This window comes from Excalfactoria chinensis, chromosome 15, assembly GCF_039878825.1.
Source record: "Excalfactoria chinensis isolate bCotChi1 chromosome 15, bCotChi1.hap2, whole genome shotgun sequence".
Lineage (NCBI taxonomy): Eukaryota > Metazoa > Chordata > Aves > Galliformes > Phasianidae > Excalfactoria > Excalfactoria chinensis.
Window position 1 is genome coordinate 10347843 of NC_092839.1, and position 27629 is coordinate 10375471.

Genomic DNA, 27629 nt, shown 5'->3' on the forward strand with positions numbered 1-27629 from the left:
AAGACAGGCTTCGCACTAAGAAATCACCCTTCAACATTAAATAAAAGAAAGAAATAGATAAAATTACAAAGAGCAATAAAAAGAAACACTGCTTAGAATGTTAAAGCCGTTCTCCAGCCTAAGAATCCTTTCACATTTAACTATTTAATCAATTTTTAAGAGCGAGAAAGGATTTTTTGGAAGCTGATTTTGAAAGAGAAAAGCTATTTTTCTGTTTTCCATTTTAAGCCTGCTTTGCTTGTTTCAAACAGGCACCTTCAAAAGTGGGTAACGCTGAGGACAAAGGCCTCTGAAGGAGCTGATGAACTCCAACACTTGCTCCGCTTTCTCTCTTAACTCCTATGAGCTCTAATGGCGGCAGTTTGCACATTCCAATTAAAAGCCCGCACTCCGTACATCTCAGCAATGTTTCACATTTTGCCTCTGCTGCATGTTTTTAGAACGAGCTCCTGAGGTTCGTTTCAAAGGATCAATCACAGCTGGTTTAACTGGAAGCAATTTTTGTCAGGTCTCTTGAAAATTTAATATGATAAAAACAAGCACAGAATTTCAAAGCACTTCACCTCCAAGCAAACATTCTGCCATTACAACACCCTGCATAACAGAACACGCAAATTAAGAACACCAGCAGCACAAGGCCAGAAGTGCCAGAAAGGGCACAAACTACCAACAAAAATGACAAGAAATGTCCGTCTGCTTCCTCCCAAGGAGCCAATGCGTTACACTTTACAACCAAACTGAATAAATATGGCATATAATGACATATTCAGAAGACAGCAGTGGTATCTTAGGTAATAAAAAACAAAGTATTGTCAGCAATGTACAACTTTTTATTTTGGTTCTGTGGACCGTGATGTAACATCCAACGTTCCACTAGATGGAGCAGGATGGTAAAACCATCCTAAAGGCCATTCCCCTCGATCCATGGAAAAAGTCAGTATCCAGCAATCAAAAATGGCAGCAACTTCAGCTTTCAGGGAAGGCCAAAATTTGATCTTCTTCTAAAAACAGAGCAACGCAACCAAACCCTGGTGCTCAGCAACACTTATCTCTCCCAGTGCCAGAAGATGACTGTGAAAACAACACCAGCCAGAAACACTAAGAGATAACCAAACACTGACAGAAACAAAGTGATCTGTTTCCAACTTCCATCAGCTTATAAAGACAAAATTTAGTGGATAGTTGACAGAAAACAAAGACCTTGTAATATTTTTTCATTTAGTAGCAAATGAACTCGAGAGGAGATCCATGCCAAATGATCAAACATTAGTCTTCTAATGGAAAAGACATCGCTACACATCAAACAAATTCACACTAGAAACAATGGCAAAACTTCAAAGGGCCTTTGAAAGACCTGGAGCTGAGCAAGCCATAGAAAAATGATCTCTCTGGTATCTTCAAACAGAGCTAATTGCTGATTTACCTCGAAGTCTACCTACCCAAACAAAAAGAGAACCTTACAATATTTATTTCACCAAGTGTTCCTTATGAGAGTCGGCAGCAGACAAACCACAGTCCTCCCTCATCATGTGAAATGAGGAAGGTTCTATTTCCTTGACCATTACAACTTATTTCCATATCTCCAAAAGAAACAGAGTGTAACCGAATAAAGAGCAGTCTTAACAATGAATTTTATAAATTTAAGTCCTGCAGTTCTTAAGTTACATCATGAAAATATCAGGAATTGCTGCAATTTTCACAAACATGCTGCAATTAAAAAAATAAAAATAAAAATCGAAACCAAACTGTACTGCTGTATGTAATAAATAACTGCAAACATGCAGCAGTCCCTCTCAGGACAATATTAATTATCGCAGAGGTGGAAATAACAGAAAGGAATAAATCATATTCAGATATGCGCACCAAGGTAAACAAGCAGAAGTCCTGGTGACTTTTCATGTTGCTGTCATTTTTGTTTTCAGATAAAGAAACTGCATCGAAAGCAAAACCTACATTGTACTTTCCAAGTCATTAAAATTTGCTGCAGGATCTGAAGTTGACATGTGGCACGAATGGGAAATTTGGTGTCAGCCTATGTCAGAGTACTGGCAAGGTTTTCATTGTAGACATTACCATTGAACTGAACACCAGCTAGCTAGATCTCTGAATGGCTGACTAGTAGAAATGCACTCACTGCACCCAATCCTTATTTTCCAATGCATGGAAAAGGAAGCATCAGGATAATCCAAAGGAGTTTAAAACAAATTGTATCTCAGAGTCAATAGATAGCAGAACAAAACAATACTTACTACTGCGCACAATCAATCAGCTGATATTCATTAGATCTCTCATAGCAGGCTTTCACACCGTCATCTTGCCAAAGCGTTTTTGTGTGTTCATAAAACTCCTAAAGGGGAAAAAATATATATTTATTATCAGGAAAAAAAATGGTTATATGTGAGGAGGATGAGCAATGGTAATGCATCTTTACACACACACAAAAAAGCATTAAACATCTTGTAGAAGATGACTGGCTTTCTTAGCTTCTTAGACTTCAAAAACTGCCTATCAAGCACTCTGACTAAGTCCAACTGTATTTTGAAGCCTTGGAAGAGGGGTTAGCTTTTTATTAATGACAACTCTGTTGGCATTTTTAGTAATCCATATCATTTGGTAACAGTTGCTCTTTAGCTCCAGACTTCACAGGATATTATGTTTCTTTGGCTGTCAACATTGCTTTCTTCCTCAGTGAAACACTGGATCTCAGTAATTCTTACTTAAATCTTGAAAACGATCGTTAGGTTTTACACTGTTTTCCATTTTCCAAGTTAGTGGGGCTCTCTGGGGACCACACAGACACTTGAGTGGCACTGCTTCTATCAACAGCTTTGCTCCTTCACAGTGCAACTACAGATAAAATACATTGACACAAAGCTCATACTGTGATGGCATTAACCTTAACAATTATAAACTCAAAAATTATGAACAAACCATGAATCTGATCTTACTTACATTGCTACTGAATGCGCACAAACAACAGCAAATGCAATATTAATCCCTGTCCTCAGTTCTCATTCTTCCACTTCTAAAATCATGGTTATTGAATGCTTTGAAAGTTTCCTATTTTTTGGTATTTGGGGAGGCCTTCAACCTTTGACTGTATCAGAGCACAATGAGGGAAATACCTTTCCTAAGCAAAAATCAGTAGGAAGAGAAAGTAAGGAAGAGGGAATGGTTTGGAATCTCACATGTTTAAACCAAAGTTAGTTTGAGCCCAGAGTCATCCGTGCTCCAGGCCCATTCTCACACATTCTTTGCCCATGGCCAAGACCAGCAGCCACTCTGAGCGTTACTGCTGAGGTTGACATCACAGAACAGGAACAAACGCAACATAAAAATGTTCAGATCTTAAGTTGGGGAGTTGAACCATCTGACAATCACTCAGCTTCAATGACCCAACAATCTGTAGGATACTCAGCCTTTGAACTGCCACAAAAATGAGGCTCAGAAGTCCTTCTTCTCTTCTGCTTTTTACTACAGCTACGATATTCCATTAGAGAACTAGAATAAAGCAATTATTCCAAACAGCTTATCAACTCTGTCATAACTCATGAAAAAAAATATTTGGAGTGGTTTCTGCAATCAGACTCTTAAGTGGGATGAAAAGTAAATCCAGTTCCTGGTCCTCCCATAAACACATCGATAATAAAAAGTCTGGGATTTAGTTTAACAGAACTGTTATATAGTTCCACAAGGTCCTACTTGTGCTGCAAGAACAGTTTGGAACTTCCAAAAAGAACATGGATTACAATAATCAGAGTTTCTGCCTTGTTCGGCCCCATCAGTAATAAAATTCCCAGTACTGCCTGTATGTCTGTCCTACTAATCTGAGCTACAACCAGCAGCACTCAGGCAGTCCTCTAACATGGCTGTTAACTGCCCATGCAGGCTGGGAAAAAAAATTCAAGTCCACATTCTTTGAACTTTATATTGGCATTTCAAAACCAATTTCAAAACCACTTCTACAGAAAGTAACGGGCAACAGATTATACCAAGAAGCAATATAGTTATTATTAGTTTATTTCAGAGTGAACTACATGACTCGTGATGGCCGAATATGAGATGCCTTGTAAAGCAACCTTTTGTCTTTAGGCCGCACCAAAAATATCTTCACGTAATTAGGGACTGCTGCTGACCCAACTTACACATCTGTAGATGAGAGAGGTGCTCACCAACGAAAAGCTGGAATCAGACATACAAAGTTCAACTTTATACTTGTTATACCAAAGTTGTTGCTTTATACTAGTTATACTAGATTAGTGATTTTGGAAGTAAGACACATTAGCTAGTCACAAAAACAAAGCAAAACAGAAAACTCAACCAAATAAAAAAGACCCAAACCAGATTCCCTGCCCCCCCTTCCCCCCAAAAAGGAAAAAAAAATAAATGTACACCTACACTAACCACAATTCTGAAATAATATTTAAGAAGAAGAATAACAAAAGGAACCCTCAACATCCCATCTGAGTCATGGAATGTGGCCTAGGGGTTCTCTCAGGGAAGATGAGCAAAACCACAAGATTTGTAAAGCATTTAGGTGGAAAAAGGGCTTCAGACGCCACCAGAAAAATCAAGTCAGTAACAAGGTTCTGGGTTGGTTTTTTTTTGAGTTAAAGAGGTCTAATTTGTATGAGCTCTCTAAAAATAATGAGTTAGGAAACAAATTAACCAAAAATTGCAGGCAAATTTCCTGAAAAGAAATAGCCAGAAAACGAGTCCTTACATGTCTGCTGCTTGTTTCCTCAACACTGATTCATTTGCTGGCACTTTCTAATACAGACTCTACAGCCACATCAACACGGGTTTCTTTTGCACTAATAATGGGACTCCTAATAAAACAGCTAAAATAAACAAGTAACACTAAATAACATTTTGGTTTGAGACGATATTCCACATCAGCGGGATTTAAACATTAGGTCCAAAACAATCCACAGCATTTGACAACTGAATTATGAAGGATGATGATTTGCTGATTGTAGGAAACCTGGGATCTCACTACAGCTTAAATAACACCATAAAGCTTCAACATGCGCATCTGAAAAGAAACGTGTTGAAGTGTTAATGTTTTATTTAGTAGAGGACACCTTCTCCACCTTCTGAAAGTTTCCCCATACAGTGAATCAAAAGGTAACATTTGTGACCTGCCCACGTTCATTTACAGGAATGCAATCAGACCTCAGAGGCAACATCAGTGGAAACCAGATGCAATCCTGGTGCAGGAAAAGGGCGATGCACAGCCTGACCAAGTTAAAATCCTACTGTGATAGAAAACTTCAATGAATAAAATAAATGGCAGCGGGTAATGAGCGATTTTTAAAAGTCAACTAGAGAAGGTGTTAAAGAACTCAAACATTTTAAGTATTTGGGGTTGTTAAAAATAATAATAATAATAATAATCCTCAAGAGATAAAGTCCAGGCCTGGGAAAAATAAGGAACCAAGATTCATTTTTGAGAGATATTCTAAAAGGATAAAATATTAGTAGAAAATGAAAGAGAAAAACTGGACATACCGTCTACGTGGTTTTGTTCCCTCCAAATATACAAATACTCAAGAGACTTTTAAAAAATGTTTATGAAGCAATGTTTTATAGGCATTAGGATGTTGGCAGGGAAAAGCATTGGCACAGCTATTGCAACTGTGACACCACGTCCACAGGAACCTTAGCATGGACATACGACACTACCTTTTCTTTGTAAAATATAGGGTGGATCTGTCAGCAGAGCAGCTTATTTACTGCCTTCAGTAAAAGTCAATGCCACTGAAAAAACCTACTTGCTAAAAGGTGTGTGCAACCATTACACAATGTTGTGGTTAAAACCGGGATTCAGTTCCTGGGCAAAGTTCAGTGTCCCATGAAGTTACTCATTTCATAATAAGAGTTTTAAATATGTCATCCACTTAAAACCTAATGATTAAAGGTCAAACTACACCAGCTTCTAAATGTAAAATTATATCTTGGACAACATCTGCTTTACTTTCAGGACAGATGGATGGTTCTGCATTCCCTATGAGCTGTATTGGAGTAACACAAGGCCACAGTGCTGCATTCCACTACAAAGTGAACAGGTTGATTTTCTCCTTTCAGGATAAATACATAACAAATGGATTTGTTTGTCATTGTTCATATCTGAAAACAAGCACTTATGACTGACTGTAAGGCCACTCAGCCAAGGAAGCCAATGGTGTCCTGCCATTCTTCCTGTGTTTGGGCACGGATTCTACAGTGTGTTAAAAATGTGTCAAAGAGGACAGTTTAATAAGCCACTTACTTGAACAGGGAAACATCTGCATTCCTGCTGGTGCGAACAAGTGTTAACTATTGCTTGCTATTTTAGGGAAAATATGCCAATGATATCACAAAGGAAATGCATACCTACAAACAGTTGAAGATATTCTCCAGTTGCTGGCATACGTCCAGAGCTGAATACAGAACTCTTTGGGAGAGGCCACAGTACTCAGCACTTCTCGTAACTGAGTCAGATATTTTCGGCAAGGACTTAGTCTTATTATCAATAGTTCTTCATTAGAAAGAAGAATAAGGATGAAATGTTTGGGGTTCTTAAGTAATTTTCACATTCCTCACAGAACCAAAAAAGATGTGGTTAAAACCAACAGACAGTGTGCAAAACTAACACATGAAATGTGATTTTGTAAAAGTTCGTGCTTTCACTTGTGTCAAAGACAGCAGTCATTTAATACATGTAAGTAGAAATGCACATGCATTACTACAATGTACAGCTTGTGTACGTTCTTAAGCTACACCCAGAATTTAGCATTTTTCCAGAAGGGTGCTGTTAGAACTTCTGAAATCATTTGAACATCCCTGACGTTCCGAGAGTGTTACACTATGATAGTTCAGCGATGTGCATAAAAAGGATTGCTATTTTTTATACATCCAACCTGAATTCTCCCCCATCATCTGATATTACAGACAAACTGAAATGAATTTCATTTAGCCAGTTTTCCTGAACCGAAGAAAACCCCTTTGGGAAGACAGCAATGAACAAAATATTTAGATCCCAAGAAGGAAAAGCCAGCGTTACTCTCAGTTTGAGATGCTTTTATTGGTCCTACCACAACAAAAAAGCAGAAATGAAAACCTGGAAGGCTTTTGAGGGCTTGTACTGGCACAAAGGCAAGCTGAAAACCCTGACAACTTGCTGGTTTGCTGGAAGGTGGGACTCTACTGAAGGCTCTACTGTAGTTTTGTTGTATGACCAAAACTACATCCACAGGGCAATGTGCACATTTACTATATTGCCCAATCTTAATATAGACCATTACAGAAATGACTGTCAAGCCACAGCAATACCAAGCAGGCTCACAGGTGAAGTTCTATTTCATCTGTGCACACACCAATATTTTGTGATAGTGTCACACTGTGATTAAAACCAGAAAATGCTTAAGAATTTCTAGATTAAATTTACGCCTATTTCCTGTTCAATTCAGCTGACAGCTCTTCTGCTTCGGCATAAATTGAATTAATCTGTTCTTGTGCTTCAAGACTGCTCTGAAGAAAACAAAGAAGATGTATCAAGAGAAATTAAGTCATCGTTTCTCCAAATGAATTTCTAAATGTGAACTTGTGAACCTACAAGTATGGAATGGTGGGAATTGATTCAATAAAAATACAAATGCAGAAGAAAGCACTGGGATTTACTTCGAATGTTAATCAAATATATTAATAATAAAGTAAAAGTGTTTTTGTTGTTTTTATTTTCTATACAATAAAAATGACTACACTACAGGAAAGATCTGCAAATAATATCACCTGGAAGTCCTGGATTGTGGATTCTCCAATTTGAGGAAATACCGAGTTTTAACTAAACTACACGAACACCTCAGTCAAAACATAGCAGAGTTCAATGGATGCTCCTTTAGTTTTCCCAGTCAGTAACAACTTCACCTCATACTCGAGATGTGTTTTGGTTTGTTGCACATTACAAACTGAAGCATAAGAAACAAAAGCGTCCCCATTTTCACTGCAGTTAAAAATTGCTGTTAAGGGCAATAAAGTTCAGATTACTGAAGGTGAGAAGAGAGTTGTTTCTGCAGATGCTGCCACATTTAAGAACCAAATCAGGTGTAGCTGGAAGAACTGCAGCAAGCAAGCCAGGAGACCAGCCATTCTATAGAAAACAAGGTTAATTATTAAAGCTGCTTTACCCTTCTGTTTTGTCTCATTTCTGTTCACAGAAGTTAGAAGGGAGACTTCTTTCTTTCTTTCAATACACAGGTACTCATAATTTAGAGTATCTTTCAAGTCAAGTACCAGAAAAGGCAAGTAAAGAATACCTCTGAAGATCTCCTATCATACCACTTTGCTGACACTGTTTCTAATACTCTCCATGCCTTTTCATTATCAATGTATATTTGCATATTTGCCTTTTCTAACACTTTTGCACCTCAGGATGCTTAAATATATGTCCAGGATGTATTACCAGTATTTTGTAAATGACAAAACACACAAGGCACTAAAAAAAGCACACAAGACAAGTGAGGTGATTTGCTTCAAGTCATAAAACAAGTCCAGACATTTCACTTGCTGGTAGCTACCAGAATTCCACAGAACACTATGCAGACACCCAAGGTAAACAGGCTCCATCCACACTTCCCTAGCACAGCACAGCTACACCCACCAGAGAAAGTGCTTTCCCTGTTCCTCACCAGTGTGCCCAAATGCAGAGAGTCTCACGAGAAACACCTGCCTTTAGAGACAACGTGTTTGTTGTTACCTCATAAAGTAGGTTATGCTGTCAAACCAGAAAAGCTCTCTGCCTCTTCCATGATGTACTTAGATATGAATAACAAGGTATCTATCGTGATACAAATCAGGTTGGTTATCTGTAGGGAGAGGCAATTTTGCCTCCATAATTAAGGAACACTTTCAGCAGCGAACAGACCCCAGTTCACATCTTTTGTTCCTTAGACTGTGCTCTCTTGTCTTTTCCTGAAGACACTGCCATTAATGTTTCCACCTTCTCCTCTGTCCTGACTGCACGTTAATGTACTACGCGATTTGTATTGCCTCACTCCTACTGCACAGTGCACGGGAGTAAAGCAGCCCTCTGAAACTGATTCCAGGTAAAAATAACCTCCCCAGAATACATGAGAGAAGGAGTAAGGGTTGCTGGGGTTATTTTTAACATGGAGTGGTTCAATGCTGTGATTTACTGGGGGGACCCGAGGAGGTTTTTCTGGTGCAAGGAAGAGTGGCACACGGCAGTGTGGTGGGCAGAGGGCCGGGCTGGCTGTGGGCAGACGGGATGTGAGGCTGGCTTTGAGGCCGAGGCTGGTGTGTGGTAACACCAGGCCTCAAAGACACCACTCAGAAACCATAATAAAACCATTCAGCAGTGCTGGCAGCGGCAGATCCAAAATAACTACAATGGCGTAGTGTAATAAAAAATAAACAGGGACCAAAAACCTGCAGACAATTTCACCAACACCCTAAAAACTATCCCATCTCTTCTCTAGATCCATTTCCCTGGATCTATGGAAGCATACACCACAGCAGTGCCACAGTTATTTCAGGTTTCCATCTGCAAATTACTTCTTTTTTAAAACATTATTTACTATGGCATAATCTTAAGACACATGCCCAGTAGCAGTCATCACATGTGGGCATACAGATTCATACGAATGCACTGATACAGAAAGATTTCTGCCTGACTCCTAAGGCTTTAACTAATGCAGAATTACAGTCAGCTCAATGATTAAAATTAAATCCTTCCACTATCTCAGCTGAGTTGGTTTGATTAACTTGGGTGTTTTTTTTTCAGTTTAACTTCCTTTTTCCTTGCTTAAACTAATCATGCTGGCCAGTGACAACTTAATCACATGATAAAAACCCAGCATTAATAAAGGCAATGACGATGGTCCTCCTTAAAAAGATAATCTTTCATTAAAAAATTGGCAGTGTAGCCTTTTAGATAAAGAGTCCTGCTTTCAGTACCTCTCCACAGAAAGCACGATCTTTCTCTTGTTCTCAGTGCTCAATCACACCAACAAGGCTAGACATTTCTGGCAAGGCTTCGTCTTTTCATGTCCTGTCATTTTAGCAAGGATACGTTTCCCAGTGATGCCAATAGAACACTGCATGCAATATTTATCAGTGCTATCCATATTAACAATAGATTACATGGATCTGATTAGCATTGCAGTTTCTTACACTGGATTTGCTAATTTTACTACAGCAAAAAGGTTTTCCAGATTTTACCAGGTCAGTCACCAAGCTGAAGTTTCTTTAAGTAACTGACACTTCAGAAACTGCTGAAAACACACTGAAGACAAGACAGACTGGATCCCCAGCTACAAGAGCTCTCAGAACATCTGCTTCTAGGTTCTTGCCCGTGGTGCACTCAGTGCACTGACATAGCACAGAAGGCATTCTAAAGGAACTACCAATTTGATTTATTAAATATTGCAATACTTCAAATCACCAGCATGACTGTGTGGACAGAATTCCTTTCAGTACTCCTCTTTCCCCTTCCCAATATGCTACTATTTGTATTCCAGAAATCTAATTGCTTAATACCAAGTGTGATGAATTACTGTCTCCAAAAAACACCATTTTTTTAGTTTCAGAGGCAATGTTTAGCCTACCACTTAACTGCACCAACAAGATTTTTGAGTTGTGTTTTTTAATTCAATGTTACACAATGCTACGCAAATGACAAATATTTCCTCTAAGTCAAAAATTGCAAAGCAAACAGATGGAGCCACAGATGAAGAGAAGAATCAGAATATGAGACTACAAAAGTTTTTCTTTCAGTCCTAGAGCCAGACCTCTAACACAACCATCACACTCTAAAGCACCCACATCTTTCCTTTCTTCTGCCTTTCACTTCACACTGAACCTTCCTACCAGGAAACTTTAGTCCCACCTGCACAGCAGGTAACTACAAACACACATGTTGGTGTGCATGTTAAACTTCTTCATTTAAGCCTCAAGCATATGTAAGGATGAGGCCTCTCATTCTAAAGACCTTCTTCGGTTGGGAAAGAAATTTTGGAATACAAAACTATGGTTCCATTTCAGCGCATTGCTTGCTGGAGAGCTTTCTGAATTAATGCTTAGGAAAAGAGGAGTGGGTATTTAAAATGGGATCAAAAAGGCTTTGTATCTTAGGTACTCACAGCCTTTAAACAACATCTCCTTTGTACATGAGTGTCCTTTCTACCTATCATCATCATATTCCTCCTACAGCACAGAAGATCAGTGTCAAATATAACACTGAAAGTTACGTCTTCATAACAGTTGAAATACGATTCCCCATGAAAATGGAAGAGAGAAAAGTTATAGAACTCAAAACATACAGCACTACCTGCTGCTAAACCTTGCTCAAAAATCCCTCTTCCTCCTCCTGCATTAGTATGTTATATAGGAAAAGTTTTAGCTGCCAGTTGATGAAACTCTCCTGCCAGAGAGTTCTGGAGGAGAGACTGGATAATCAAGACTTCCTTACATATAACATGTAACTAACATAAGGCTATTTCCACTTAAAAAAAAGATATCTCTTTCAAAGTGCTTTTAATTAATCTATAGCTAAGTCAGCACTATTTTTATAGTGGTACCCAGGGATTATGTATGTCTGCTACTATGCATTGAGAGCCGGCATCTAGGGAATTTCTAGATCTCAACCTGATTTAAAATACATAATTAAAATGCAAGTTCAGTTCTTCTTGTATCAAAGAACAATAACCTACATTCTGACAATCTAAAAAATCAGATAAATAGAAGCTTACATAATCATCAAAGGCAGAAGGAACCAACAATCCTACTTCTAAACCAGTGGCTAACGTTTAAAACCTCAACCTTACAAACAGTTACCTATGAAATACTTCTTAATGCCATTTAATTTTGGAACTAGCCGAAGTTAAACAGATTTCTAAACTTCTGTAGACTCAGGGCTTAAAAATTTAACACAGTACCTTTGCTCAGTGAAAGCAAACCCAGTTTTATTGGAGCACAGTTATTCCTCAAGTTTCATGTCATCCTACACACTTCCAAAGAGCCTTCACTGGACTTGCAATTATTTATAGACCCGGTAAGCGTGTATCTACTACTTTACACAGCAACACAGCACATAAAAACACCAGACATCATCTAGTCACAGAAGCTGATGACTTACGTTCAGAACCTCAGTCCACTTTGTTGTCTCTCCTATCCAAGGATCTCAGAATGCATTGCAAACGTAAAAGAACAGACAAGCGCAATAGTACTGATCATTGCAGTTGCTAAAGAAAAAATAACCAACAACTTTGTTTTATGAGAACCTCAGGCTATTGCTAATCAGTGTAAGTTAGCCCAATTCTATAATCAGATATGGCCAGGCTGTTGACACACACTTCCCTACTAGTAAATACAATACAAGAAGGCCTTCACTTGATTTGGAAGGGCTTGCTGCTCTGTAGGTTACCGGAAATAAAAGATATGGAATATTTATTTTCATATTAAAAACAGCACTCGGAGTAAAAAGAGAACTTCCTGAGCTGCATTTAAGAATTACTTTACTTTCCTAAAAAAAAAAACTTGAGGGCAAATCTGTCTGTTTTGGGTTTCCTTTGAAGAAACACATTAAAAATATTTTTGCTAAATAGAAACAGCCCCAGCCATCACTGAACTGAAAATATATTCTGATTCAGACTGAAACTGAATAGGAAATGTCAGAGCTCCTCATTTATCTTCAGTGCACATTTGATATGAATTAAACCAACACACATATCCAGCACATACCTGCCTGGCTTGCTCCCTTACTTCTATACAACTAGCCCTTTCAGGGGAAAGAAAAAAAAATAATCAGTGTATTCCAACTGAACTGAAGAAACAACTCTGTGATAGAGGAGACGAGAGAAGAAGTATTTCAGTTAGAGACAGGTCACGGGAACTTGTCACAGCACTGTTACGGATCGCAAACTGAACTATCATGAGACAATGGGCAGCAGGAGAGCTGCAGGCACCTGGCCAACTCAAAAGCGTGCAGGATGGAGTACAGAGCTGCTGTTCTTTGCCTCAAATATTCTCCTAACACTGTCCTTAAAGTGCAAAATTCTTTGTCCAACTGGCAGAGAGATCTTCAATAAGCTGACCAAATATTCCTGCAAATAACACCGAGAACTATCAAACAGGTATCTTAGGAGAAATCTCAAAATGCCTTAATTTAAGGATTTCTTAAGGTAAAATTATAACATGGTCCTAAAATGATTAATATTACATTCTGTGTGCTACAGACTTCCTCCCTCCATCCATCTTTCTGTGCCTGCTCATTGCTAACACAAAGCAACACTCACAATGCTAACAGCATATTACTTTTGCCTTGTACACAAAGCTAATTCTGAGCTGTTTTTCTCCTTGTAATAAAGGCTGACTGAAGCAGTTAAGCTCCCAGAAGCAGCAGCAGTTGCAAAAGGTAACTTGCTTCACAGACTAGCTTGTTCAGTACTGTTTATAAACCAGTTACAGAAACCTTGCTGCGCTGCAAACTATCCCACATCTGTTTGCACTTGCACTTTCCTTTTGAGAACCTGAGACCAACTACTGCAGGAAACAAAACCACGGTGTAAATGGATCCCTGATTTTGATATATCAATGATTTCTACCCTCATTGGAACATAACACAGAAAGTGACACACTCCTGTATTACTGCAAGTATAAGATGTTTCATGGCAATTAATGACAGTAATATCTCAGTATTGAAGAGTTCAGTAAGCACAGACTGTATTTTCATGGGTTTCTGTCGCTTGCCTGGTTGAGACAGATACAGTAGGAACTAATCATAGTGAGTAGGCACAAAGTTACACCACCAAACAAGTAATTATACTTTCTGCATTTACTCTGGGGCTGCTGGGATTTAGAATCATTAACTAGGACTGGCAAGGGCTGGGGCAAGGACACAGTACGTGGAACCTCTGCAGAAAGTCTGGCTGACACAGCTGTCAGAAAACATCTGAATCAGCAAGAAAACCCTACTATTTTTCCAAAAGAGAGAAATACAGTATCACTAAATGTCAGCTAATTAGCAATTGGCTGCTGCGCACATCTCCCCTCTTTTTGGGTGGAGCAAAGACCCAAACATCACTGCCTGCACTGCTCTTCTTAACTGCAGGTGATGTCTGCAATAGAGCATAAGAAAGGAGACAAGGACATCTGCGTTCACAGACCTGAACGCTCTACCCATGTTGCTGTACACTTTAATCAGCACTGACTCACAATACCTGCTGTAATAATTCCTGAAGACCAGTTCACTGTTTTTCTAAGTATTTACTAAAGTGCAGTGAAAAATAACCATTTGCCAAAAAGCACGACTGCAGCCAATGAGGGTTATTTACTTACCGGTGGGAAATCGAAGTCTATCTGGTTAGCTAAATTTAAGATGTAGTCGATTCGAAACTGGTTCTCCGGATTGGCTAGTTCAACTGGAGGCGCCAAGTTGCCCATTGCTGTCACTATTGTCTGCAGAAAAGTAAAGAACATTGCAAAACGTGTCTATACACCTAACTGTGAATAGTTAACAATAGCAGCTTGTATGCTTACCTCTATAGCTTCTTTAATATTGTTCTTAATATCCTGAATTTTCATTTTCTTTTCCCTGTAATTAAATACATTATTAAATTTGTAGACCATAAAAGCAAAGCATCTTTTTGAAACAGAACATGAAAAATTCTAACTATATTGTTAACACTGAATAAATTTCCTCAGTACTGGATATTTTGGTAGAGACTCTGATTAAATACCTCAAATCTCTACTTATACAGTAAACATCTATTTGTTTCCAAAACTGGACATTCAATGATACATAAACATTACTGTTGTCTTTGACAGCAACCAAGACTTCCTGCAACATTTGCAATCTTGATTCATTTTCATACAAAATACTAGAAATATCTAAAAGATATTTAGAAAACATTAATAGGAAAGAAATAATAATTAAAAAAAAAAGAGTAATTGACTGTAAGTAGAAATAAGTGAAAGGAGAGCAGAGCACACTGAGTGTCACACACACAAAAAAAACCAAACATGAAAACGATGTCAGCAAAAAAGCCAGAGCAGGGAACTCAACCTAACACAGACATCCCAACAGCCTGGGCATAAAGCCTACAATAAATAATAAAGCACTAAAGTGAATACGTACAATTATTTTCAGCCACAAGCACAACTGTAGGTTAGAAATCCAGTCTGAATGCTGCATGTGAGCATTAACATTTGGGATTAAGTGCAGCCAAATCAAAATGTGTAACAGGCTCAAGCAAACAAACTATTGCCCCTAACACACCTGTGAGGAGTTTTACTGCATGCCTTTTGTTATTCTGACAGTAGTTGTTCCCAATGCTAAATAGTACCATCAAAAGAAATGCCTGATCACAAGCCTGGAGCAGCCAGGCATTCACCTCCTGGAGGTACGGCTGGTATTAAGTCCAGGAACTGGAACTTCACATAAAGAACTGGGACGAAGCTTTTACATTATTCATTTCTTGCTACGCACAACATAATGTTACTGCTTTGAGGTAAAGCAGATTAGCCAAGTTATTGAAACAAAACAAAAGGACAACAACCCTGAATCATCCAACTGATCTTCTAATCTCATCAAAATGTTCTGCAAAACACTTGTGTTATTTAAATACACATCATTTATTTCCAATATTATTTATTTTGAAAACTCACATTTTCCAGAACAGCATCTCAAAGGCTCCAAACTACAACATTATGCTTCTTTATTCTTTAAAAGGTAATGGTCACACTTCCAATTTGCTGAGTACAGCTTCTAAATCTCAGCTCACCTAATTAACTACTCATACTGTAAATGCTTTCTATCACCTTTTCCTTTCTGCAATTATTCACAACCAACAAAACAAAACTGAAAACATATTCACCAACCAAGAGTGCAGAACAGCAGAACAAGAACTGCTGGAATAATGTGGCAGATCAATAGAATCATAGAATCACTCAGGTTGGAAAAGACCTTAAACATCATCGAGTTCAACCATGACCTAACCATCCCACCCTAACAACCCTCAGCTAAATCCTGTCCCTGAGCACCACATCCAAAGGGCTTAGAAACACATCCAGGGATGGTGACTCAACCACCTCCCTGGGGAGCCCATTCCAACGTGTGCTTAACAATGCTTTCTGTAAAGAAGTTTTTCCTGATATCCAGTCTAAATTCATCTGGTGCAACTTGAGGCCATTTCCCCTCATCCTGTCACCTGTCATCAGTGAGAAGGGACCAATCCCACTCTGCTGTAAGCACCTTTCCCCAGATTAAACAGCCCCAGTTCCTTCAGTCTCTCCTGGTAGGCCATATTCTCCGAGCCCTTCACCAGCCTTGTTGCCTTCCTCTGGACCTGCTCCAGCACCGCCATGTCCTTTCTGTACTGAAAAACTGAACCCAGTACCTGAGGTGAGGCCTCACCAATGCCAAGTACAGAGTCGGGATGACTTCCCTAGTCCTGCTCACCGCACCATTCCGGATACAAGCCAGGATGCTATCAGCCTTGGCCACCTGGGCACACTGCTGGCTCATATTCAGCTGACTGTCCATCAGCACACCAAGGTCCCTTTCCATCAGGCAGCTTTCCAGCTACTCCTCCCCAAGCCTGCAGGGTTGCCTGGGGTTGTTTGTGACCAAAATGCAGGACCTGACACTCGGCTCTATTGAAACTCATACAGTTAATCCTGGCCCATCGATCCAGTCTATCCAGGTCCCTCTGTAGTGCCTTTCTCCCCTCTGGCAGATCAACACTCCCTCAAATGCTGATGCAGCAGTCCAAGGGTGGGGGGAATTTTGATTATCTCATGAAAGATTAATTTAACTGCTGCAAAAGGTAGGTCACTGAAAACAACCACGTGCCAGCTGCACACCACGCTGCCTCACAGGATCCCACCATACACACTACCACTGAGAAAGCACATCTGTAACACAGGTCCTACAGACACAAAGCAAACAGCAGCACACGAGTGAATCAGCAGCAAAACTACCACAAAACAATGTAACTGTCCCTAAACATCAGCCCCTTCCCACTGCCCATAACAAACATGCTCTCAAAGCACAAGGAAAGGCAATGAAGTTTGATGCAGAAAGGAATTGACATGACCAGCAGTTTGGAGTCAGTTTCTGGGTCCACTAGAGCTCCTGACCCACCCCACAGACCACCGTACACCCCACGTTTGTACCCAAGGAGTAACAATTTTGGCATTGCAAGGCTATGAGCCTGGACAGCCCAGATGTACAGAGCAAAGGAAGATACTTAAGACAGGAAAAAAAGAGGAGAAACTGAGGGTTTTTTATCCTCTTCCTCCCCATCTTCAGTCACTCCTACTGCTGGCACTGAAAGCGCTCATTGCACTAACCAAGACTTACAGTAGGTGTGTTTCTTGGTTAGTGCACACACAGCTGCAAAAAGCCACTGTTTGGTTTTTGTTTGTTTTTTTTTAAAAAGGTTCCATTATTAAAAAAGAAAAAACCCCACATAAATAACGCTGTGACAGCAGGAAACGTTTCTCACTGATAGTGCAGCAAAATGTCTGGCTTGATTTTGCCTCCAGTTTTCAGCTGAGGTCATGAACTCAAGGAACACAGAATCCAAACTGCCCCATTGAGGTCGAAAGGACAACTGATATGCCCAGTGTGCAGCAAAGCACCAGTGTTTTTAAAGGACTATGTAAAGTTACATTCAGTCATCTGGCTTTGTTTTGGAACAGGCATTTAGAAAGTCTCCTGATTTTTATGTGAACTGCAGTTAAGATTCTCTTCCCCCTAGAATTCTTGTGGCTAATCTCAAAGCATCAGCTAAGCACAGTTACCTGACTCTTCCACATCAGACCAAAAAACGCAGTATTTCTGTTACAGGTTCTTGTCTGTCTTCCATATTTACACCTCTCCACAGGTCCTGAGTTAGCAGCAGCACTGGAAGTGATAACGAACTTGGAGCGATGTAGAACTCCAGCAATTAACAAACTGCTTGACAGCATCACCATCTTTACAACAGGAATGAACACTCAGTGCCTATTTCTGTGTCTGTTGCCATGGCCCTACAGCGTGCCCAGTAAACAAGGACTCTTATTACACAGCAATGAATGCACCATGTCATTTTGTGTTTGGTAACGTTTACTGAGCATACATTCTCCATGACAATGGGATATGTAATTCTTCTGAAGCTCAACGTGTTCCTCAATCACTCATCCAACAGCTCACCTGCACCTGGAACTTCCCTTTAAAAAATGGCCATGGATGTCATCCCATGGCTCAGGAAGCGCAGCTCAAAATGCCAGTCACCACCTCAGCCGTCCCCTATGCTGCCCACATCTGTCTGAGAAATCTGTGGCACGTTGCACCTCAAATTTACAAAAGCGACTGAACTTCACTTCCCCCATCCATGAAAGATGAACCTTTGAACAGATTCGTCCTTCTTTCCTGCTCTGGGTACCAACACAACAGCAGCGCTGCCTGCCCTCCCCACCACAGCGCTGCCTCGTGAGCTCCCAATGCCTGTCGTGTATCTTTACGTGCCATGGGTTAATAAGGTCACATTTTTAATCTCATTTAAAACTTTTGCTTAGGCTGTGTAGGGTAGGCCAAACAAAGCATTAGACTCTATTAGTTGAGGATTATAAGAAAAATCTCAAATCCTGCTGTTTTCAATATTTAAATGGGCCAAAGGAGAGCTGCACATAGCTTTCAGGAAAGCAAATAAAGTCTATTTTAGGCACTATGAAAAAAATAAAAAATGACATTTTAATACAAGAAACATGAAATCAGAACGGCATAAAAGGTCAGGAAAATCCAATATTCCTTGAAAACAAACTCTGCCCAGAGAAGAGCAACCCCCACCTGTGGCAGCAGCGTAAGTCAGACTCAACCAAACCTTATGCAAAGAGCAGACAGCCAAATAGATTATTAATTATAAAAATAAAATAAAAATCAAGCTATTTTAAATTTAACACTGGTTTCTGATTTACCTTCCAGATAATACCAACAACCACAATTTGGGAAGTCTTTAAAAAGAACATCCCAGCAGGCCCGGAGTCACCTTGCAAGTAGAAAAGGGGGGAAAAAAGGGGGGCACTGAAATGAATGGTTGAAGCAAAACATGTCACAGAACTCTATTTTTGAAAGAGAAAACTTAGTCAGAGATCTTGTGACCCCTTTTGTCATTTATCTGGAAAGAGGAGTTTGCATTTCTTCACTGGTCCGGAAAGGTGTTGTGTGCTCTGCTGAGAAGTCTGACTGAACAGGCAGAGTTGTGAGTGGACTGAAAACAAAAGCACTAAGAACTACCCCGTTCTAAACCAGAAGGGAGCACATTGGTCACTATTTTGTGTACAAAATGAAGTGACAGATTTTTTTCCTACAAATACATGGGGTCAGGTAGCCTTAAAAAAAATAGTCCAAAGCTTTTAGAGTATGTGGCAATATAAATCTATATATATTTAAAATAAAGAGTGAAAATGAAACGACTGATCAGATAATGATGTAAAAAATAAAGTTAAAATTACAGTTCAGTAGCATCTATGTTGCACAGCTCTAATTGTGACCATTTCTGTACTATGTCTGAGAACTCAGCTGTGCCCTGAAGTACCACCACTTCCACACCTGATGTACACACACAAAGCACAACGTATTGCTGTGGCTTCCCTACTCTCTCCCCTTCAAATGTTTTTTCAAACTGCTTTGCGTTCACTGTTTTAATACACAATAATATTTCCCAACAAGAGGTACACGCACTTCTTAGTATGTAGCCACTGACAGAGGAACGTGATATGAAAAGTGAGAGCTAACAGACACTGTTCATTTGTGGAAGAATGGAATCATTCCCTACAAAGCAAGAAACAAATTACTGAAGCTCCGATAAAAACACACCACAGCTGTCTCAATAAAAGTTACTGTCAAGAAATACACTGAAAAAGCCTGAATGCAAAGGCAGACATTATGCTGCTTCTGAGCACGCCTCGTGCTGAAGCAGTAGGGTGCTCAGGCCTGGGACTTGCTTATTTCCCAAGGGAACAGTGCCGTAATGCAATCACCACGCAACTCAAAAAAGGCATTCTTAAAAATAAATCTAATTAACTCAACCTGTAGGTTTGTTTCACCTGTGCCCACTGCACTGCCCTCACCTTGGAGGTGAAAGGCTACCAGCAGCTCCCTGCAGGGCACTAAGAGGAGCATTGCCCACCAGGGACCCTTGGGGCTGCACAGCAGGTGACTCTCAGGCATGGCCAGCCCAGGGCCCTGCTCAGTGTGCAGGGTGGGATGGCACAGCGGTGCTACTCAGGCTCCAGGCCACTCTGGGGCTCCCCTTCAGCTCTGCAAATTCCTGCATACAACCAGTTTAACTGGCTTCGCAGTCCCTTCACATCTGTAAGTATCACAAGGAGACCATCACAGACCCAACACTAAGAAGCATAATTCTGCTGACATGGCTCCATTTGCCTCAGCTAATTAACAAGCAATAGTTTAGGCAAGGAATGACAATAAAACTGTTTACAAAGAGCTCTGTGATGGATGAGGTTGATAAAGACCCTTTAATTTGTACTGTACAATTAAACACCTGTGTGAATTGCATACTGGATTTCTCCTTCTCCAGGCATGCATACACAAGATATCACACCAGTTTACCTTCTTTGCTCCAAGAACAGATAATTCATCACATCAGAATAAAAGATGTTCTTAAAAGTTCACTTACTGTATCAAGAAACTGGATACAGTCCTTTACAGGGATGCAATTTTCACAGCACATTTTGTGATTCTTCTCTTTTCTGGCACTGAAGGACACTGACCAGAAGCAACAGGAGGATTCAAACTTGCTGAATCATCTTGCCTTGTGCAATTCACTATTTTGTGATAGCCATTTGCTGTCAGGAAGCACTGAAGATGTGCTTCTTCCCTCCCCCCCCCCCACACACACACTGTGAATGTGGTCTTTATTAATGTGGAAAAAAAGAAAAAAGAAAAGGAAAAAAAGAAAAGGCAACATGGAGATCAGCAAACAGCTTTTAGGTGTGTGCGGCGCTGTGTCCGGACAGCTCTGCACTGCCCCAAGCCGTCTGCTGGTGCTGCCCCACCTGCTGCAGGCTCTGGAGTTGTGTGACTGGACCAGTCCATCTCTCCTTCATTCACAGCAAAAACCCCACTACATTGCCAAGCATAAATGTCCAGACTCCAGTAACTTCCTCAGCCAGTCCTGGATACGAAACTTTCCAAAGCAGACAATCAGGTCCCAGACCCCTTCAGGGACTCATGTACAAGTATGAGGGGAGCAGCTCCTACAGCAGCTAATGACTTCACTGCTACTTCCAACTCAAGAAGTACACAGCTGGCTACACGCCAACATGAAATGGAAAGGAGCCCTAAAATAAAATGGCTGGACACTGGGTGCCAAACACAAACACTCAGAAATCAGCCTGAGAGAGATGGAAAGTGGGAGGGAAGAAAACAACTGGGCAGATGGAATACAAATCTTTTTGGTGTGGGTGATCATGTTTCCCATTATTGCCTTAAACACTTCGGGCACTCAATACTGCAGGATGGAGACCTGCAATGTGCTTGCCTCTAGCACTGAGAGAACCTGAGGCTTCTGTCCCAAACCCTGCAGCTCAGCAGGAACACCCAGACGCTGGAAGGACAACAGCACAGCAGGAAAGGAGAAAGAGGCAAGACTGAAACTCATATTCTATCAGAAATGAGGTAAGCTCTACAAAACATGTTTCTACGTGCCCCTACAAGCATGTACGGTCATCTCTGCATGAATCACCTACTTTTAGAGACCACTAAAATATGCAAAGAACTTGCAATGCGATAACAGCTTCCCTATTTCACTAATGGGGTTAGCTGGCATCACTACTTCTGGGTATACACCTTAGCTGTCAAAAAATACTTCTGAAACTGTGACTTACCGATACAGTATCAGGTAAAATTGTTACAAAATTCAAGTAGGCTCAGAAGGATACAAAGTTAAAGCAATCAGACCACAGGGATTCCTTGAGGTAGTTCCCCAATCACATCCCCCTCCTTTTTCAAATTCAATGATGTTAACAGAGGCGCAAACTGTTGTTTTTCTTCTGAACGTCACAGATTCAGTATTGCCGGCCTCTAAGCGAAGAATACAGTCCAAAAAGGAAAGCAGTTATGACAGTGAATGTAGATCTTAGCACCTGAACAACAAGCAAGACGCTGGAAAGGAACCCAGAACTGTGTATGATTACAATACGCTGCCGTCATCCAAAGCTGACCTTAATTTCAGTCAGCTCTTAGAGGCAGCTGTTCCATTCATCACGCATTTCTTACAGCGGTGCTGCATTGTTTTCACAACCAATTATTTGCACCACAGCCCTAAGTCAGTAATTTGTGCCACCAACACACTCCCTCAGCTGTCCCCAAGGATCAAGCACTGCCAGGTGGGTGTACCTTAAAGTTCTGAAGAGCTTCCCGAGCACCTGCAGTGACAGGGTTAGAGCACAGAACCACCCATACTGACCCTTGCTTTTGGGAAGTTCCAAGGGCAGTCGTTCTATGCAGCGCAGTGTGCAGCCTCTCCTCTTGTCAGCTCTTCAACGTAAGCCATATTTCAACAGTGATTTTCATTGTACCCTTTCTTCAAATCTAGATTTCAGCAGAAAGCCACACACTTGTGAGGAATATGATGGAAGTTCTCCATGTTTTCATGTAAACTCATTAGAAGAACATTCCTACCGAAATCCCCAGGGGAAAAAATTGTGAAATTTGTCAAGTGCTGTTAGGCTTTAAGAGTTACAGTTGTACATTTATAGCTCCAGCCAGCAGATGAATTTACTATGACTGTGCGTGTAAACTGCATTTTTAGCATATAGAGTAATTCAATATTGGAACAAACAGATCTGAAAATGTGTCCCTTACAGCTCCAGACACACAGACAGGCAGGTGCAACAAAGCAAGGTGCTGACAACTTTGGCTCTAATCCATCAGAGCACTTAAGCACATGTTTAATTTTAAGCACATGAGTAATTCTATCAACTTTAATAGGGCTACTCATGGTTTAAGTACTACGATGGATAGGGGCCAGAATGCGCAGAACCTTTAAGAATGCTGCATGGCCTATGTTATATGAAATAGAAATGGCATTCTTCCACCAAACAATTAAGTTATAAAAGCATTAGAGGCAAAATGTACCGTAAGTTGAGCATCGCTCTCCTTATGTAAATACAGAGATGCAAGTTACTCTGCAGCCTTTGGAGATAAACCGGTGCAAATTCTCACATGCAAGATGCCCACGCACCTTTGGTCTGCCCTTCTTTCTTTGACAGCTTCATCTTAGTGCCATATGTCACCTATGCCCACCACACCATGTTTCCAAACAGGGGACAGTTACAAAACCAGACACAGTAAAGACCAAAGTATCAGCTACAACTTCCACTTCCTTTCTGAAATACAATGTTACTGGCTGAAGTTTGAAAACAGGAGCGCTAAAGCCTTTCAGACATAAGGGGAAGCACTTTCTTCTTTATAAAAGATGATTTGGAAATAATTTTCCCATTGGAACACATGGATTAGCACTCAGCCTCATGCTTGTAAAGCACAAGTTTGTTAACACTGCACACATATAACTTGTTCATTTCAACACAGTGAGGAGCAGCTACGTCATTACACGAGACAATGGGAATTAGGACGAGCAGAACTCAGTACGAGAGCTTATTTACATTAGAAGAGCATTTATAGCACAAAACCAAAACGCCTGCATACAGAGTTTCAAATAACCCAACTGCTTTGCTATTTATATAGCATCTCCTGTATCACTAATGTTACTACTACATTTTTGCCAAGAGAAGCCTGCCAAGACGTGAGGTTGCTCAGAGCTCTGCTGCCTGCAACCGGCGCGCTGCGAGCGCCTGCACCAGGGCTGGGCTGGGAAAGGCCAGCATGAGCCCATTGCTGTTCTGAGCATAACCCCAGGAGCAAAACATCTGATGTCAAACAGTAATGTTCAGCCCCGTGCAGGCAGAAACTGCAACAGGAAAGCTGTTCTAACACCTCTGGGCTCCCTTACCTGGGTGATGCATTTCTCCAGGAGAACAGAAACGTCACCCCCTGGACTTGATTGTTCCAGTCCTCAAGCTCTGTGTTACAACAGAGTTGGCTCAGATATAATTAACAGTCAGTAACGTAGCCAACGCTGCCTCCAATATAAGGGAGAAGGTCAATTTTACATCTGTAAAGTGCATAACCAAAGTGTTCATACCTCCTACACAACTCAGTGAAAACATGTGGTTGTTAGTCTTGAACAGAGAAGTTTAGGAAGCACATTTCCTGCTGATTAAAAAGCAGTAAGCTTTAAAACCTGACTTCCAATATTCTACAATCTCCTACAAGCAACATCTATGCCTCCTGAAACTGCAGAAGCACAGGAGGGAAATCTTGCCCATGCAATTGCCAGCATTCTCAGACAACCAGTTTCACTTCTTGGAATGTTTCCTCCGGTCTGGTCCCTCACAAAGTAGCAACTGGAGTGAGAAACGATCTTAGGAGAGACAGACTAAGAAGTAAATCCAAATTAAACTTCAGATTCATTCAAAGCACACTTTCTTCAGATGTTCAGTAAAGCCCCAATTTATTTACAGAAACACCCAGCACTGCAAGCTAAGTTACTCTCAGTGACTCAAAAACACACACAGGAATTGTTTCATCAAGTTTCCATCTGTAAGAGACCAACTATGCTCAATTTCAGTGCCATCAGTGGAGAAAATAAGGAAAGTAAGCACAAAGCAAAAGTGCAAAGAATTCTGCATTACGGAATTACCCAAAAGCAACTCCCATCAGAACTCACCTCAAAGGCTGCAGCACTCCAGGAACAAGCCCAGACTGTGCTCTTTTATTACTGTTTATCTCTAACGGTCTGGATTTCTTCCCCCTATCTGCAGGAGCTATGTATGTGCCTTTACAAACCTTTTCCCACAGCCATGGTTGTAAGGAAACAATAAATTTTTCCAGTATTTATTTGCCTATGTAATTGCAATCAAAACAGAAAAGGGCAGCGAACCCAATCGGAACCGACTATTGCTGGTTTCCATGCAGCAGAGACAGGAGGAGAGCAGTGCTGCTCCTCACCTGGGTGCTGGGACGTCCTTGCTATTACGTTATTTATATCACAGACAGCAGAGAATAGGAGAAGCAGGTAAAGTTTATCGGCTGCAGCCTCCTTTCAGAACATTCCGTACATCTCCTTTGTAGCTGTACTTTCTTTTTTTCCCTGAATAAATAACCAGACAAAAAAATGCCTGTTTGTAGTTCAGCCCCAGCATAGCTGCACACAGCTGCAATGTGCAGACTCAGTGCAGCCCCTGCAGCTGCTGCTAATGCTTTAGTCAAATCATCCCAAATGCAGAGTCTAAATTATCTCTGTTTTGATCTTAAGGTGACTGAATTGTCGCAACTCATAACGAAGATGACTCACCGTAAGAAAAGCAACCCAAACCTAAACCCCCAAACATACAACCAACCAGCCAATGCAAGCCAAGCAAAAACACACAACCAAATTGGTCCCCTAGATGCAGTTTGTTAGATGTCATCCTGCTTTCTACCTAGTCTGGCAGGGAATGCTGAATAAAAAGTCAGATGCATAAGTAGTTCCTGATAGCTGCGTGCAGGTTGTTCTGAAAGCAGATCAGCAAAGGTTCAACACGGATCAGGCAAGAGCTGCCTTGGGAGTACCGTGCTGATATCTGTAATTATCTTGAATAGGCTATGAAAGCTTTTCATCTATTTTCCAGTTATTAAAAGTTTTGCACGACCAGGAGCTAAGATAATATACAAAAAATGTTTAGAAACAAACATCAAATATTACCAGGAAACAACAACAGAAATATCCTCACTTCCTTCCAGGCACAGATACAGTCATCATCACATTAAAGCCATTAGTGGAATTCTTCAGCCAGTGCCAGGGAGCACTGCTGGGCTCTCAGTTGCACCCACCAGAGCTGCCTTCCTGCCTGGCTTTAGGAGATGCTGACAACTGAAGAATGTGAGAAACACGGGACTTTATTGACAGCTATTTGTGGCTTTATTTGCAGAAAAGTTGGGCTTCAATTTATCTTCAAAAGTGCAGATTTCTGTACAAGTATTTCTGAAAAGATTCTGCTCTTGGGCAAATCTAACTACTTAAAACAGCACTGCGAGTTACCTGCTGAAATGGTAAGTAAACCAGTTCCGTGTGTTTAGCAAAAGAGAAAAAATTCCTTCATTGCAGTGGAGCTATAGAAATGACTCCAAGAACACCACCCAAATTCCCCTGATGTAAATATTCTATCTCCCACGATGCCCATTCATTTGAATGGTGTAGTAAGAGAACAAAACTTTCACAACTCAATTTTACAGTTCCTTGACTGTGTCACAGTAAACTATTTTTAGTTACAGAAGTGAAGCCGTCCTGCAGCACGCACAGTACGTAACACGGACAGGACAAGCGCCGAGCTGTAAGTCAGCCCAAAGCAGATGGGTAAACACTGACACTCTCACTTCTCAAATTCTTCCCTCTCGTACCTTATGAAATCCAGCTCTGTGCCAGCAGTTTGAATCACACAACGCAGGACTTCCTAAGCTTTTTTTTTTCTTTTGAAGCTGGCAGAGCAGCTTTTGCACATGAGATTCCCCATATGCAGATTACTTCTCAACAAGCATGAAGAAGCTGAGCTCTCACTTCTCACGGAGGTATTTCTAGTCTCTTTCATGCAAACTTAGAGATGAATGCGTGAAGTACAGAACTAGAGAAGACCTGAACTTCTCAGGTTGACACACAAGCTTGAAATATTGATATTAAAAGAAATTCAAAAAGAAAACACGAAAGGCTCAGAGCCAGCCTTGTGCGGTCTGAAGCCGAACCACCAGGCGGCCTGAAAACCTGGGCAGCCAGAGCTGGGCAGCACCCACAGGCAGCTCAAGAGCTTTTCTGAATCCCTTTCTCAAAGCTGTGGAAGCCAGGAAGCCCCGCAGCACTCAGGATGCCGCCAAGCCCAAACGGCCTCAGCAATCCACCACAAACCCGGATTTCTAGGGAACCCTTCAGCACTAGGAAGGGTCATTTAACCCATGGTGCTTTGGACAAGCATTCTGTATCTGGATTAGCTGTCTCCAATGGAACACAAATTAACAGGAAAAATTCCAAACCACGCTTGCTCAGGAGTCTGGAAGTCACAAAGGACGCAGTGAAGAAAATTTCACTGTATTGTAATCAACATCTACGTATATTTGGGTTCAACTTGTACGAAGAATGACCTTTCACCAAGTTTAAAACTGCAAATTAATTATACCCAAATAAGCACATTTATTATCGTTTCCTTTGATAAAAGGGAAGTTATACTGCTGTAATTTAAGTCAAACCATGACAATGGCACAATTATCATGCCCTGGCCCTGACCTGACATTTCTAAATGGGGGGGGAAACAGATACAGCTCACATTGACAGCATATACTAAATAAGGATGTTAGGACAAAGTAGGTATGTGAGAAATAATTTGCTGATATCAGAATATATAGCACTTTGCTATGATTACTTTCACAACATATGGTCCCTTAAATATTAATAATGCTGTTTAAATGAGGAACTTATTCACAGCTGATGAATATAACCTCAGGAGAACGCACAAATTGCTAGAAATTATTA

At 40.7% G+C, this 27629-nt stretch overlaps 1 protein-coding gene across 2 annotated transcripts in view; it reads right to left on the reverse strand.

Moving 5' to 3' along the window:
- Positions 1-27629, reverse strand: part of GNAS (GNAS complex locus) — a 118647-nt gene that overhangs the window by 26721 nt on the left and 64297 nt on the right. For both annotated transcript variants that reach the window (XM_072350043.1, XM_072350044.1), the window contains exons 3-5: positions 14539-14593; positions 14338-14457; positions 2250-2347 (exon numbers count right to left, since the gene is read on the reverse strand). In XM_072350043.1, the coding sequence (XP_072206144.1) occupies positions 2250-2347; positions 14338-14457; positions 14539-14593 (273 nt within the window). The remainder of the gene's footprint in view (positions 1-2249; positions 2348-14337; positions 14458-14538; positions 14594-27629) is intronic.